General features: G+C 39.9%; 1 protein-coding gene across 3 annotated transcripts in view; it reads right to left on the reverse strand.

The window, feature by feature from the left end:
- PCYT2 (phosphate cytidylyltransferase 2, ethanolamine) overlaps positions 1–16,029 on the reverse strand; it is a 944,538-nt gene that overhangs the window by 518,026 nt on the left and 410,483 nt on the right. For all 3 annotated transcript variants that reach the window (XM_044068212.1, XM_044068210.1, XM_044068211.1), the window contains one exon: positions 1,250–1,332. In XM_044068212.1, coding sequence (XP_043924147.1) covers positions 1,250–1,332 — 83 coding nt within the window. The remainder of the gene's footprint in view (positions 1–1,249; positions 1,333–16,029) is intronic.

Here is a 16,029-nt window from a genome sequence, read left to right on the forward strand (position 1 = left end):
TAATACTAATAATTTGTTCACTCTGGTACGTGGGTCTTTCTGTTTTTATATGTTCTTTGTCTTTTAAGTTTGTATGACTGGTTGCTGTTACATGAGTACTGTGTGTACTTAAACATTTTAGTCTGATGAATTCTTCTACATAGACAAGACAAAAGCATCTGCTCTGTAGCTTGTTAAAACAATGCATTAAATTGTTTTTATTTTCTTCGGAGTGTTTGCTTCAATTTGTTATTTTGTTTTTTTAGTTCTCAGGTTATGAACTGGGGCTGCTGTGCCTGCATTGTTTTCTTGCAACAAGCAGTAAATCTGCCATAATGATTGAACAGATCCTTTGAAATTTTCTACAGCTTCATTTTTAAAGTAAAAAAATTTATTCATTTTGGCATAAATTGTATGCTACAGACTGGTTAGTACATGGCTGGGATTTGCTGCACTGCACACCAATCACCAAGATGGTGCTATGAACTAATACGGAGATTGGGCAAATGCTACATAAAAAGAGGGCACAACCATATTCCTAAAGAAATTTTTACACAAGAGTGTTAAGTTAGGAGAATGAGCTGAAATGTGTAAATAAGCTGCTGAAGTATATGAGTAAATTAAAATATATATTGAAAAAGATCCAAAAGAAAATTCAATAAAAATGAATAAATATTTTCAAAATAACTACATTTTCATTTTTTTTATCCTTTTGTTGACCGGGTTAGTCCCACAAAGCTAGCAGCCTTTTTTCAAGCAGATGGGGCCTCGGTTTAATGTCTCATCCAAAAGACGGCACACTCAGGAGTGCAGCACTCCCTTAAGTTGCTGCAATGTCAGCAATCAGTCTACCAGGTGTGCTAATACAACCCACAGTCTTTTGCACCAAGGATGAGTGTGTTATTTGTTGCAAGACTGTCACTGCTATCATGGAAAACATGGCACACACCACTTTCTGATAGCAATGCACATTCTGGAAAAAGCATGCCTTGTGGGGCAAGTTCAACAGATCCATTCTATTGCCTCACAAGCAGTCGCTAAATCGTACAGTAACACAGTGTATCTTTCACTGCTAGGGCCAGCCTTGCTGCAGTATCTAATACCGAATACAACAGCTATTTTGCCATGATCAAAATAAATGTCAGAAACCCCCCCCCAATAAAGTAAGAGTGAAAATCATTAAACACAAACTGCCTTTACATCTTGGTCAGTATACAGCAACTGTCTGGCTGGATCTGTTCCAGATATGACGAAACCTACTTCACCTTACCTGATCAAAATGTAGCCCAGCAATAATGTATGGTTTCTCTGCCAGCTTATACACTTTCTCCAAGAAATCCACATGCCCAATATCTGTCATCTTGTTAAGGAAAATCGGTCACAAGTTGTAATACTGCCTATGAAACAGTTTCACATAATAAGAATTAATGAGCTGAACTTTGCTACTAGTGCATTCATTCTAAATACATAAAAGTCTTAGAAGGTCCACCCACACTTCTGAGTAGATATTCCTCTGTAACATGTGCTCCTAGTTTAAAATCCTGGTATCCTGATGAACATGTACAGACTTTTTTTTAAAACAACTTTACTGAATTATCATTTGTGACACAAGCAAACTTATATTTATAAAAAAGTCATCAAATTATAGTAGCAAGTTCACATTTACAAACGTTTTACATCACATATATTGTTATACATCATATATAATATTCATATATTACATAAATTTCCATTTTTCTATGTAATTTACTCCTAGCTAAAATATATATAATTTCCTTAGTTACACTTATTTGCTCGCCCAGTATTCCTGACACAGTGCTATGTAGGGAATTTTTTGTCTGCCCACTCATTACACTCAAGAACATATGCTCCCAAGTACTGCTTTCTTCCCTATTACACCTCCATTTGCCATCTACCTGAGAAAAAATTCTTTGGAGTCTGTTTGGGGTATAACAGTATCTATGCAAACACTTCCAGACAAAAATCCTAAAGCTTCTAGATTTTGTTGCATATTTGGGAGCCATACATCTTCCACGGTTTCTTTGTGAACTGGATAGCTAATCTCTCTTCACATTCTTTTCTGACCTCTTCTGATCGATTCTTACAGTCATACCTCTCAGTCTGGAAACATCAAAAATCTGGACAAAAGCCCATGAAAAATAGGTACAAATCTGTATGCTGATTAACACAAAATTTGCATACATAATTATGTAACTCCACCCACTTTGACGGAATTGTGGGATCTCATCACACAACTTGAATAGGCAAAATATTAAACACAAAATAAAACCAGAATAGTGTTTTATTTAAACATTTGAACATGTATCAAACTTTGAACTTGTACAAAACTAAAATAGAGCTGGTCTTTTATAAAATTAAAATTAACTATTGCATTGAATCAAGAGAGATGTTGAAAGCTGACAAGCAACAGCAGACCTCATGTAGAAATTCAGAAAAAAGGGGGGGGGGGTTGATGATGATTTAATCCCAGTCAAGCTTGCATTGCACTAGTTAGCCAACAGGTTCATAGTTACTAGATATCTCCTTCAAAGGAGGACATTCTCAGGAATGCAGCACCCACCGCTTTTAAAAGTACAACACAGTACAGTATCAGCAATCCATCTACGTACTGTGGGAGTAGAATCCACAGCCTTCATCAAAAGCAAGTATACTACCCGTTGTGCTATTAACAATGCAAGCAGACTTGACATAAGCAGCACTAAACGTCTCTTCCCCTGAAGCTCTCAGTTCCTTGCAAAATCCACTCGACACTTGACTATCTCTCTCAATGTTGCAGCACAAGAAATCTGGAAAAAAGCCAAAATTTATTGTGGGGGACAAAAGCCCAATAACCAGGGACACATTTTAAACATTGCTTGTATAACCTTGGAAAGTTGCTAGAATAAAATGTTTTGTGTTACCAAATTACTGTGGGTTTCCTGAAAGATAGGAAGACTGAAACTTAAATGGCTATCATTATTTACTGAATTCAGTTCTCACTAATTTGATAGAAAACCACAAATTTTAAGAGGAACAGACCAGAGAGTCAAACATTTCAAACATTGAACACAAGTGGTGGTATGGGTAGGGAATTCAGGCTCTTGCTCTTTGTACCCAAGGTACAGGGTTTGAGCCTGAGTAACACTAACCATCAGGTATACTTAACTGGGGCATTTTACACAGACACGGACACACACACACACACACACTGTTAAACACAGTTCTTTCAGCTGTATGACACTAAGCAGACCCCTTTGTTAAACAGTTCTTTTGGCAGTATGCAACACAGTTAAGATAAAATACAGCTTGTACAATGGACTTGCACACACACACCCCTTTGGCCCAGCACATTAGTTTGTAGACTGAACGGATGGACTTGTTAAGCAGCTGTTAAGATACAATTCAGCTTGCATAACGGACTTTAACACACACCCCTCTGCCCCAGCACAGTAGTTCACAGATTGAACAGACTTAAGGACCAGTTAAGATAAAATACAGCTTGCACAACGGACTTTCACACATACCCCTTTGGCCCAGCACATTAGTTCATAGATTGAATGGACTTGTTAAGCAGCAGTTAAGATAAAATACAGCTTGCACAATGGATTTTCATATATACCCCTTTGGCTCACCACAGCAGTTCGTAGATTGAATGGACTTTCTTACCTGGAAGCTGAGACCTGCAGATATGTGGGCGCCAGGCAGACAAAACTTAAATTATGCACATCTGTCGCCATTGTGGTTATATTCCCTATTTCCCTCCAAATAGTTGAAAATAAATATATGACAGAGTCCAACAGGCAGTAGCTGATGTCAACACGCACATCCCTGTAGGCTGGTAATGTGCGGTGACTTCAGCCATAAATTTAAAGTGATAATACAAAAATTAATTAATTAATTAATTAATTAATTAATTAATTAATTAATTAATTAATTTAAAAAAATCTGGAATTAAAGGGGCCACTTGGGGAATTCGTGACACCCCATTATTTTGCCCTCAAAACTGGTAAATACCAAGGAATTCGGTACGGTTGAGAGGTTTGCTTATAGTTATTGTGCAATGTTTTATATGTCCAATTAATTATCCCTCTTTTAACAGCAGCTTCAAGTTACAAACTCAACCAGTGCAGTTCTTTCATTTAGGATTACCTATCTCTTTCTCCCTGCCTTCCCTCTCAGATATTGGTATCAGAGTATAGACAATCACTAGCCTGCAAACCAAATGTCTTCTTGGACTCTTCCCATTCTATTACCTTTTCCTCTCTATTTATTCCCAATACCTTGGTTCCTTTGCCAGCTTCCTCCAGTAAATTGCAGTCCCCCTCTTGCCTATTCTCTGTACCTCTAACTGCAGTCATCCCTACTGGCAGAATCCAGTCTCCATCTCTGTGTCGGCTTAGTTCTTAGTATACTTTCTACTACTTTGGGACTATAATATTCTGTATGACTGCCATTGTTCTCCTTGAGGATCCGTGTCCAAAATCCCATTCTTTCCTTATTTCTTGAATTAGCCCTCCCACCCACTTCATCATCATTCTTTTCCACTTTAAACTGTAGCTGCTTGTGTTATGTATAAGAGCCTTAAAAGCCTTAAATATCCCTTCAAATCAGGTAATCCTAAACCTCTGTGTTCTACAGGACGGATCAACTTATCCCACACCCAAATAAAATTCTTCAACTCTTTATTTATTACTATCCAGAAGTTCTCCTATGGTTGATAAAAATATGCCTGACCTGAGTATAAAACTAAGGGATTAAAAACAATTGCTGCTTGTAGCTTGCTATCCATATCCGAGAGCTTATAGTTTCTCAGTTTCTGTATGATCTTTTGTTTAGTCTCTTCCAACATATCCTTAGCTGCCATAATAGAATCATTTTTAATCCACACACCTAAATACTTCATTTTATCATGTCCCCATAAATATAGGTATTGCTGAACCAATGTGTGGGTATAGCATAGTTTATAGCTATAGTCTTTGTTTTATCTTCATTAATTTTATACTCTGAAAAAAGAAAAAAACAGGACCGTCTCAAAATGTTCCACAACACTGAGATGTCCTTTTCTTGTTTCACCAGGTGCAAATAAAGCCAACTTTTCTTGATCATGCCAATTATATCCTTGAATTTTGGATTCCCTTAATTTCTTTGCCAGTGGTTCTAAATATAACACAAATAACACAGGGAAAAGAAGACACCCCTGCCTGGTTCCTCTGTTCAGAGGCAACTTATCAGAATGGAACCCTCCCACTTTGATTTTTTGGGGAGATTACCTTTATAAAGCCGAATCACAGTGGTACGAACGCTCATATGAGTGACTTGTAACCATGAAAGTGAATACGGCGATAGTCCTTAATGTTTGAAAAACAGCAAATCGAACAGCAGATTCGCTGTTTTTCGAACATTAATGTCGAACGAGAAAAAAAAAAGAAGTGTAAAGCTGCAGCCCCCACACCCCCGTACTTTAATATTCTAACTCCAAGATCGCACTACAGTGAGGAAAGGGACCATTTTCCAAACCCCACTATAGTGCAATCCGCCCCACAATGTCGAATGTGCAATGAGCAAATGTCACTGTGCATTCGCTCATTGCACATTCAAACCTTTATTCGTTCGGCGTTTGCAAACTTTGCAAACAGCCTTTCGAACAAATGCTGTTCACCAGAGTGTGAATCGTCTTTCTAAAGGTAAACCTTTTTTGGGTCTGATCCCGCATACATTTTTCTAATTAACCTTATTAGTGTATCAGAAACTGCAAATGCTTCCACTACCCTACTCATAAAATCCCAGATTACTCTGTCAAATGCTTTCTCTGCATCAAGCCCATAAATAGCAGCATTATTTTCTAACATTCTGTTTCCCTCTGAATCATTGTTCTGTTAGTGTTGTCAAATGTTTGCCTCCCCTCCACAAAACCAAATTAATTCATACACATTTTTGCATCAACTTTGCCATTCTTTTAGCTATTATATACATAAACACATACACTCATGGCTTAAAATTAAAGTGGGCCTATATGAAGCTTGATCAGATGTGTCTTATAGGTTCATAGATTGGTACTAAGTTATCGGCCTATACAAGCCTAACCATAACCATCTTTACTGTCTTTTGGTATTACAGACAGCACAGCTTTTTCTAGAATGTTGGTGCTTCGCTTTCTTTAAAAAAAAACTGTTGAACAAAACCTTCCAAATCTTTATCACTTTCTTCCTTCCTAGTTTCCAAACTTCCACCGGAATATAATCTATTCCTGGAGATTTTCCTGCAGATTGGTTATGCATCACCATTTTATCTCATCTACTCCTATCTTAACTTGTTAGTTGTTGAGCCTAAACTACCTTTAACCTTGACATATTTAAGTCTTCCATAAATACCTCCATTTATGCTTTTTCTTGATTCCCCACTTCCCTGATTTACATAAATTTTCATAACATTTAAGAACTACGTCTACTACTTCTACAGGATCTCTGCTTATTTTCTTGTTATGGGCTCCCTAAGTTTGGCAACATCCCCTTCTACAATCTGTTGCTTAAAGTGCTGTGGCAGAAGTTTTCACACTCTGGAATTATTAACAAAAATAGTTGCTCAACAGCAATCTTTCTAAACTCATGCATATTATCCAAGTACTGCCTTGTTTTCTCTTTAGCAGACTGCAAGTGTCTTTTCTTGCTCTTGAGATTCCTGAACACATACAGACATATGAGTAAAACAATGGGTCACAAAACCAAAAAAATATTACAGCAGATAAGGAGTGTTTAACCCACCTAGACTACCAATTTATCTTTCTATTGGATAAGCTTCAGATTCCACTTAACCAGCAGCTTCTTCTCTCTCTGCCTTCTTACCCTCTCTCATGAACTGCCTTATGTCTATCTTTAATTATTAAAACTCTGGTACTGTTTTAGACCATAATTCCTTCTCCAAGAGAGCTGTTTCTGTCATCTACTGCCCTTTTTTAAAAGCAGTCAAGACATTTATACTTTAACTTCCAGCTGCATACTCGTATATTACTTACTTCCACATTTTTAAAATAGCATCCACAAGGATTTCATGAAAAAGCTACTATAAATTCCTGTCTTCCACCTTCTTTTTTAAAGACTATGTTATTAGTATAGTTGTGTTAGGAACTTGACTAAAAATAGGTATTTTGACCCCATTACTGTCTCAAAGACACATATGAGTATCAGCACCACAAGTTAACACTACATTGGCTAAACATGTTATAGTAACTAGGCAACTTTGATAATGTAGAGGGGTTAAAGCTCTGATCATGACCAGGGTGACCTAAGTTTTGAATAGCTGCTTGGCATTTGCTGGAACTAACAGTGAAAAGTAGGAGTAATGTAGCTCTGGCAACTCACCTCTCTTCAACGTAAGGGTGTAAAAGCAGACTTTCTGTTTGGTCAGTCATGTAGAGTTCCCAGTGGAGGCTGGAGACCACATTGGAGCACCGATTTTAAGGGTGGCATGGCAGTCTTGAGGGATATGTCACTTGAAGAAGCAATTTGTCGTTGATGCACACAGCACACCAAATCCTGGAGAAGCTTACTCAGCATGTGCACTGGCGTTAGGGTCTAAATAAGACAAGCTCCTACTCTCATGAATGATGACACCTCTGTCCCCTTTATAGCTCTCCTTCTGAGAGGAAAGAATGGGGTAAAGGGCTCTCACCTCTCAGAGAGTGAATGGGCCTATGAAACAAGCAGGGAGGAAGGCTCAATGGTTAAGGGAGGTGGGGAAAAATGCACAGAAAAATGTTAACTAATTACAGCCTCTCTCTCAGTTTGTTACCTGAATGATGTGCTCAGGCAGATCTTCCACTTATACAGACTGTGGAGGACAGATGAACTCTTCTGATATTACAGACAAAGATGAAGACTCCTATGCCTTAACCTGACAGAAAACAAGCACAAGGATCGGTTCCACTCCCTGGACCTTGCAAAGCAGCATACCATCAATGTGAATCTTTAGCAATATCCTCCAAGTGATGACCATGAAGAAGTCACCTTTTTCAGCAACTCCAAAATAATCACATCCTCCCAAAAAATAATTGCTTTTATGCAAACCAACTAGGCAAAAGCACCAGTTTTAAGGAGTGACCTCGGAATACTGTTTGGTTAAGTGACCTGCTCACAGTCACACACAAGGTAAATGGAGACTAAGGTAATTAAACTGAGAACCACAGGGTGAAGCTCATTAGCAAGCTCAGAAACTTAATCCCTTGTATACACATTGCCAGACTACCATGTGCCTTAGGCCCACCATCCATAATGCCAGCCTATAACTAAAACTCTTCTTTTCAACAATCCATGTTATGGGGTACACCTAACTGCTTATTAGTCATCTCACAGTCACACTGGCTTCACACAACAAACTTTAACACAGAATCATATAATACAGACCAATAAAGTAATGCAGGTGTATTTTAGGTTCTATTCTTGATTCAGAGGCTAAGTAGTTAACAACAATACACACGGAAAAATAACAAATTGCACCAAGCTGCAGCTAAAAACAGTTTAATCAATAAATCAGTTATTTACAAAAATCATCAACAGAATCGTTTTGCTCACTGTACTGAAGGATCATTTATTCATTACAGTAGCAGCTCAGCGTGGCCAAGACAGTCTTTAGATCAAGCTACCGGTTAATCAGTCAATCACAATTAGTACAAGGAAGACCCTTGTTAGCAGCTAAATTCACAACCTCCTCCTCAGTTCTACTGACTGGACCCCTTTCTATGAAATAGCAGACCCCCACTACTGCATTACAACTGTTTTGTGAAAAAGTATCCACAAATCATGATTTATTTCCTATTACAAAAAGAAGGCTTAGAGGACAAAAAGTGTTCCTGGCTCTCTGCTGAGACTAAAAAACAACTGAGGAACACAGACAAAGTCTGGAAGGGCAGGCCTGGAAAAAGGACCCCCTTAACAACCAACTGCATCAAGGATTTATTAACCTAAAAAAATAAACAAGATTAGGTGCCATTGTAACAAAATTCTTGTTCCTTAGACAAAAACAAGAAGTGAACTGGTCTTGCCCTAACCTTTTATGGAAAGAAATAAAACAGTTAACAGGATCACTATATTATCCACTATCAGCAAACAATAATTATTCTCACGAGATTCCTCCATATTTATTAACTGCCATACACAGTACTTACAGGCATCCATAAATGATATAACAGCTTATATACTTAAATCATACAAATGACTCCCACTCTGACCCCTTTATCCCTTATTCTCACAAGCAACAACTTTTGACTTTCCCCAAATAACTTCCAGATAAAAACCCTACTAAAAAGTCTAAGTAATTCAGGTGCCAATTCTCATAACTGCATCCTTCCTTCTTAAGGCTAGCTGCTGAACACATTGCAAGAGTTCTTAACTCACATATTCAACTTCTCCCTTATCACAATGCATGTTCCAACTGCTTTTAAACAACCTTTTATACCACCCCTCCCCAAACAAATTCTCCAAAGGAGCTGAATAATTTCTCTAATCTCTGCCCCTTGACTAAAAAATTTGGGGGGGGGGGGGAACTTCTGTACAACCAGTTACTAAAACACATCAACAGTTTTAGCTTCCTTTCTAATAATCAACATGGCTTCCACGATTCTTTTAGTACCTTTACTGCCCTACCAGCTGCTAAAAATAACACTTACTACAACATCAGTGAAGGCCTAATCACAGGTCTCGTTGCAGATATCACAAGTGCCTTCAAGACAGTCAATCATACAATCTTCTCAACAAGCTAAAGAAACTTAATTTTACAGAAAACACAATTCAGTGGTTTAAGAACTCTACTAAATAGAACCTTCCAAGTCTTGTTGTGTCTCCGGTCCGCTAATGTTTGGTAGTGGATTTTTACGTGCCGTGTTACCAGCCCTGACGCACAACCGTCAACGAAGGCATGCCCATTCACGCATGCCTCCACACAGAAGACGGTCTAGCTGAGAATCGATTGTGACAACCTTCCAAGTCTACCTTTACAAATTCCTCTCCTCTGCAGTGGGATTGCTCAATAAAAGTGTTCCTCAAGGATCAGTATTAGGGTCTCTTCTTTTTTTCTCTACTAATGACCTTCACCAGGATCTGCTAGAGCTAAAACTTATTTATACATGCTGATGACATACTGATTCTACAGTCCAGTAATTCACATTAAGATCTTCACATCAAATTACAGAACAGCTTTGCCCAACTGTGCAACTGGTCAGCTGGCAATAAACTTATAAATCACAAGAAAACAATGTCATGATCTTCTCTTCACAAAATCTACCCAACGTTCCTGCCCTCTACAATAATAACAATGGGAATATTATACCCAAGGTCTCTGAACAAAAATACCTAGGCTTAATATGAGACCCAGCCCTCTCCTTCACTCCATGTACTGATTATATAACTAGTGACATACTTACTTAACTAAAAATGTGCTATAGAATTAGCCATTTGCTTTCCCCTAAAGCTTGTTCAACAACTTCTAAAAATGTATTATTACCAAAGCTAGAATATAGCCTTTCATTTCTTGTCCTACATTCATCCTATAATACCCCTAGAATACAATGTAGAAAATAAAAAGGGCCATCTCCCTAATGCATCACTGCAGACTAATTGTCACTGTTTCCAACAGGGTTACACTGTTCTAAACTGCTTTTAATTTCCAGGTCTTGAAAAAAGGCTACTGCCCCCCACTGTAAAGAAAACTGTCTACATAATGCAGGTCTCATAAGTTTATGTTCTCATAAATTTACAGAACTAATACTTCAATCTTGTTCGCCAATGCTTCAAAACGTCATTAGAAAAAGCATTCCCCAGACTTGGTACTGCTACATGGAATCACCTATCTTCTGACATCAAAAAGCTAGAAGCTATTAAATACTTTAAAGACTCTTAGAGAATATCTCACTGCTGACTACATTTGCAAATTCTACCAGAAAGTACAGTTTTGTACCTACCATAAATGTAGATGTTCGAGTGTTCACCCTGCTGCAGTCATCACACTTGGGTTATCCTGCCATCAGGCGGTCCCGCAGTCGGCCTGAGTTCCAAAGTCTTGGTCCGGTGTCAGTTGCTGTCGCTTCTTCCCTGACGTCAGTGCGCCAGGGGTATATAAGAGGCATCCGACACCATTTTCTTAAGTTTTTCTTGCCCCAGATGTCAGGTGCCCCCAATAGGTAGGCAATATATATATATATATATATATATATATATATATATATATATATAAAAATACATAAATAAATAAATATATACATATATATATATATATATATATATATATATATAAATATATATATATTGCAATATAAAAAAGTACATATAAAAATAAAATAATACCGTCAGGCACAAGCAAATACACCACAGAGGTTGTATAGGATAGAGTGGTATAGATAAGTCCAGCTAGTTCAGACGGGATGGAGGGAGGGTAACCTGGACTGCAGCAGGGTGAACACGAACATCTACATTTATGGTAGGTACAAAACTGTACTATGTTCATCGTGTTACCCTGCTGCAGTCATCACACTTGGGTTGAATCCCAAAGCTAAGGATGGGTGGTGGAGTTAAACAGGGTTAGAAGAAGATAGTAGGCCCTGCAAAACTGCAGTGGCAAATCCAACTCTAGTCTTAGAATATAGAGGTAAGTGATAGTGTTTGGTGAAGGTGTGCACCAAACTCCAAGTTGCAGCTTCCAGAATATCCTTGGTTGGCACTCCCCTGAGAAAGGCTGCTGATGTAGCTGTAGCCCTGGTGGAGTGGGACCTAATGTTAGCAGGTACCGGTTTCCAATGATGTGTGTAGCAGAAACGTATGCAATGTCCTATCCATTTTGAAATGGTCTGTTTTGAGATAGCTTTTCCTTGTGATCCTGCAGCATAGGCTACAAAGAGCTGGTCAGATTTTCTGAAAGCATTAGTTTTATCCAAGTAGTAACATATTTGCCTGTGAATGTCCAAAGAGTGCAGGAGTCTTTCTCCTTTGTTCTGGGGATTTGGGAAAAAGGTGGGCAAATGAATGGTTTGGTTTAGGGCCACACTGGATACCACCTTTGGCATAAAGGAAGGGTTAGTTCGTAGAGAGACTCTGTCTTGATGAAAAATGAGGAAAGGCTCCACTGCCATTAGTGCCTGTAGCTCTGAGACTCTTCTAGCTGAAGTTATTGCTAGTAGCAGGGCAGTTTTCCATGAAAGAAATTTCAAATCAGCTGAAAAAGCTGGTTCAAAGGGCGGCAGTGTAAGCTTTTCCGGAACAAAGTTGAGATCCCAAGTAGGTGTTGGTGCTCTCCTGGGCGATCTTATGTTCTTAGCCCCTCTGAGATACTGTCTTAGGAGTGGATGTGGGAATAAAGGAGGATCCGTGTTGTAATGAGCTGAAATTGCTGAGGCGTGGATCTTAATAGATGAAAAGGAAAGTCCTTTGTGCAACATCTCAGTTAAATATTGTAGAATCTGAGGAATGTTTGGATCAAGGGGATTTTGGCCTTTAGCCTGGTTCCAGGCGCAACATCTTTTCCATTTGTCTGAATAGGTTTTCCTGGTGCTGGGCCTCCTGGCCTCCAGAATGACATCCATAACAGCTTTGGATAGAGGTGTTGGCTGGTTGTTTAGGTAATTTGCCATGCAGCCAGGTTTAAAGTCTTGAGCTGGCTGTGTAGAATCTGATTGTCTCGCTGGGTGAGCAGGTGAGGAATTTGTGGTAAAATCCATGGTGGGTCGTGGGCCATGTTCCTTAGAATTGGATACCAGTGCTGGCGTGGCCAGTCTGGTGCAATGAGTATAATTTGTGGCCTCTCTAATCTGACTGTCAGCAGTACCTTTGCTAGAATTTTTGAAGTAGGTAGTTTTGGGGGTTGGCAAACAGATCTATGTCTGGGCGTCCCCATTTTTGAGTCATCATTGCAAATACTTGTGGATCTAGTTTCCACTCGTGGGGATCCATGATGTTTCTGCTTAGGTCGTCTACCAATGAGTTTTTCTTTCCTGGCAGGAATTGTGCTTGTAACTGAACCTGGTAAGACAGTGCTGTGTTCCACAAGGTCATTGCTTGCCTGCATAGAGGGTAGGAATATGTGCCCCCTTGCTTGTTTATGTACCACATTACTGTGGTATTGTCTGTCTTTATAATTAGTTGTCCTGGGTGTAAGAGGTCCTTGAAAGCTGTTAGGACATTCTGTACTGCTAGCATTTCTTTTTGATTGATATGCAGATGCCTTTGATCTGTAGTCCATTTGCCCTGAATGCACTGTCCTGCCATGTGTGCTCCCCAGGCATAGTCCAATGTATCTGTTGTCATAGTTTGCCTGGCTGTGGGTAAGGTGAAAGGCTGACCCTTGTTGAGGTGACATGCCTGTGCCCACCATAGAAACTCTTGTTGAAGGCAGAGAATGAGTGGTATCATTGTTTCCAAGCTGTGGCTGTGCTGAGTCCATACGCTTTTCAGGTACAATTGTAATTTCCTCATATGCAGTTTTGCATATGGTATTAGTAGTATGCAAGATGCCATGAATCCCAAGGCCTGCAGAATTTTTCTTGCAGGGAGTTGGGTCTTTGTTGCCATTATTTTGAATTATTGAGTCAGCTGTTGTTGCTTGTCTGGCGTGAGATAAGCCATCTGGGCCGTTGTATTCAAGCTGGCACCCAGGAATATTATGTTTTGTGAGGGCACTAGTTTTGATTTCTTTTCATTTACTGTGTACCCTAGGCAACTCTAGAAGGTGTTTGACAAATGCCAGATGCTTTAAAAGAATGTCCTTGCTTTCTGCAGTCGTCCAGGTATGGGTATATTTGAATTCCTCTTTGTCTGCAGTATGCAATTACTGGTGCCAGGCATTTTGTGAAGACCCTGGGTGCAGTAGATAAGCCAAAGGACAGTGCAGAGAATTGATAATGGGTTGAACCTGCAATGAAGCGGAGGTATCTTCTGCAATTTTGTCTGATAGGGACATGCAGATATGCCTCCTTGAGGTCCAACGTTACTAGCCAAGCATTCTTGCCCAGCATGGGAAGAAGCTGCTGTAGTGTTAGCATCTTGAATTTTGGTACTTGTAGATAGGTGTTCAGAATTGAAAGATCCAGAATGGGTCTCCATGCTTTGTCTTTTCTTGGGACTAGAAAGAGTCTTGAGTAAAATCCTTGTCCTTGCTCCTGTGTAGGTACCTGTTGAATGGCTCATGTCCATGAGAGCTGTAATTTGTTTTTGTGCCTCTGCCCATTGATTTGGTGGCAGGTTTGGCATTCCTTTTATCCTTGGCAAGGTATGAAAGTGGAATCTGTATCCTTGTGAGACCATGTTTAGGACCCATTTGTCTTTTGTGATGATGTGCCAGTTGTCTGCAAAAAGTGCAAATTTTCCTCCCAAGGGAGCTGCCAAGAGAGATCTGCTTGGTAGTTTGAGGACTTGAGTCATTGTGTTTGCCTTCTGCTAGCTTGGGGCCTGTCTTCTCCTCCTTTCTGGGTAGCAGTACCCCACTGGCGAGGTTTGTAAGGGCCCTGTGACTGACCTCTGCCCCTTGGGCGTCTGTATTTGCCCTTCTGTGATCTGTCAGAAGCTGGAAAGGACCAGTTTTTTGTTAGCCAATTTCTGCTGAAACGAGGGGGTTGTACCTATAAAAAATCCTTGACAGTCTGCATAGATTTTGCCTTATCCTCCATTTTCTTTAAAACCTCTTCTGCTTTGGCACCAAATAATACATCCTGCTGTAAAGGTGCATCCAATAATTTTGCTTTAACATGATCAGGTAGGGTTTGTTCTTTTAACCAAGCATGTCTACGTATGACAGACCCAGTAACAGCTGCTCTACAGGAAGCTTCCAATGAATCAAATCCACATTGTAAAGTATGTTTGCCCACCTGTTCAGCTGCATGCAACAGATCCTGCATTTCCTTGAATTCAGACTGTTCAGAATGTGTGCTCACTTTTTGTCTTAATTGAGACATTAGGAATTGCTGATATTTCAGCATGTGAAACTGACAATTTAATGCTTTCATGGCCAGAGTAGCTGAGGTGTATATCTTCTTTCCCCATCTATCTAGGGCTCTGGAATCCCTTTCAGAGGGCACAGGATTTTTAGCCATAGAAGCTTTAGCCCCTTTGAGACCCTGGGAAATTGTTTCTGGGTCAGCCACAGGGCTTTTATAAAGGAATTTGTGTGAGTTAGGTACTCTGTAGTACCTGTCTGGTTTGGCTGGAGCAGGCGGTAGAGAGTCTGGATTTAGACTAGACTCCAAGTAAACATCATCCACAATGTCTAAAACTGGAGGGATAGCAAGTGGTCTGTGCTGGGGTAGTAAAAGGAACTCTCGAAGCATTTTCTTAGAATCAGAGTAGTCCTGGCCTTCCCAGTGGAAATGTTCCCTCATGGTATGTAAAGTTTCCCCAAAGGAGTAGTCTTCAGGGGGAGATGCTGAGGGAATAGAGTCTTCAGCATCAGAGTCTTCATAAGGGGGAAAAGTGTAATCCTGTTTCTCAGAAGAATCTGAGGAAATTGAAACCTGGTCAGAGGAAGCATAATCCTCCTCTTGTCTTGGTCTTTTATCTGGAGGGGGATGGGAACCCCTGATTAGGGTAATCAAATCTTCAGCCATCTTAAGCATCTGTTTTTTAGGCATGGGGCCTTGAACTGTAGACTGATGTACTGTCTTTTTTGGTTTTAATGGAGTTTTAAGCTTAGCATAAGATTTAATGGTGAGTGTAGTCGGTCTGAAGACACCTTCTGCAACCGAAGGTGTTTCTACTGCACCGGGATCTCCTTCTGCTCCGGTGTTGGAAGGGCCTAATGAAGATGACTGCGACGGCCTAGTACAACTCCACTTGAGAATCTGCAGCTGTCTGGGGTTCCAATTCTGCTGTCGTCAGGGGCTGCGTAGGCGCCTCACTGAAAACTGGAGAACCAGCGACAGGCCCAGCGGAGGCCTCGGAGTCTGGCTTGTTCCTAGGCTGCCTGTCCTTATCCTTGCGTTTTTTATGCATGCCGGTCATCGGCTGCTCCGACGGCATGATATAATTAAATTTCCTACCAAAGTAATGTCGTGCAAAGTCAAAACGGATAGTTCGTTTA

Source organism: Protopterus annectens, chromosome 4.part0 (genome assembly GCF_019279795.1).
Source record: "Protopterus annectens isolate FY-2018-M chromosome 4.part0, PAN1.0, whole genome shotgun sequence".
NCBI classification, from domain to species: Eukaryota; Metazoa; Chordata; order Ceratodontiformes; family Protopteridae; genus Protopterus; species Protopterus annectens.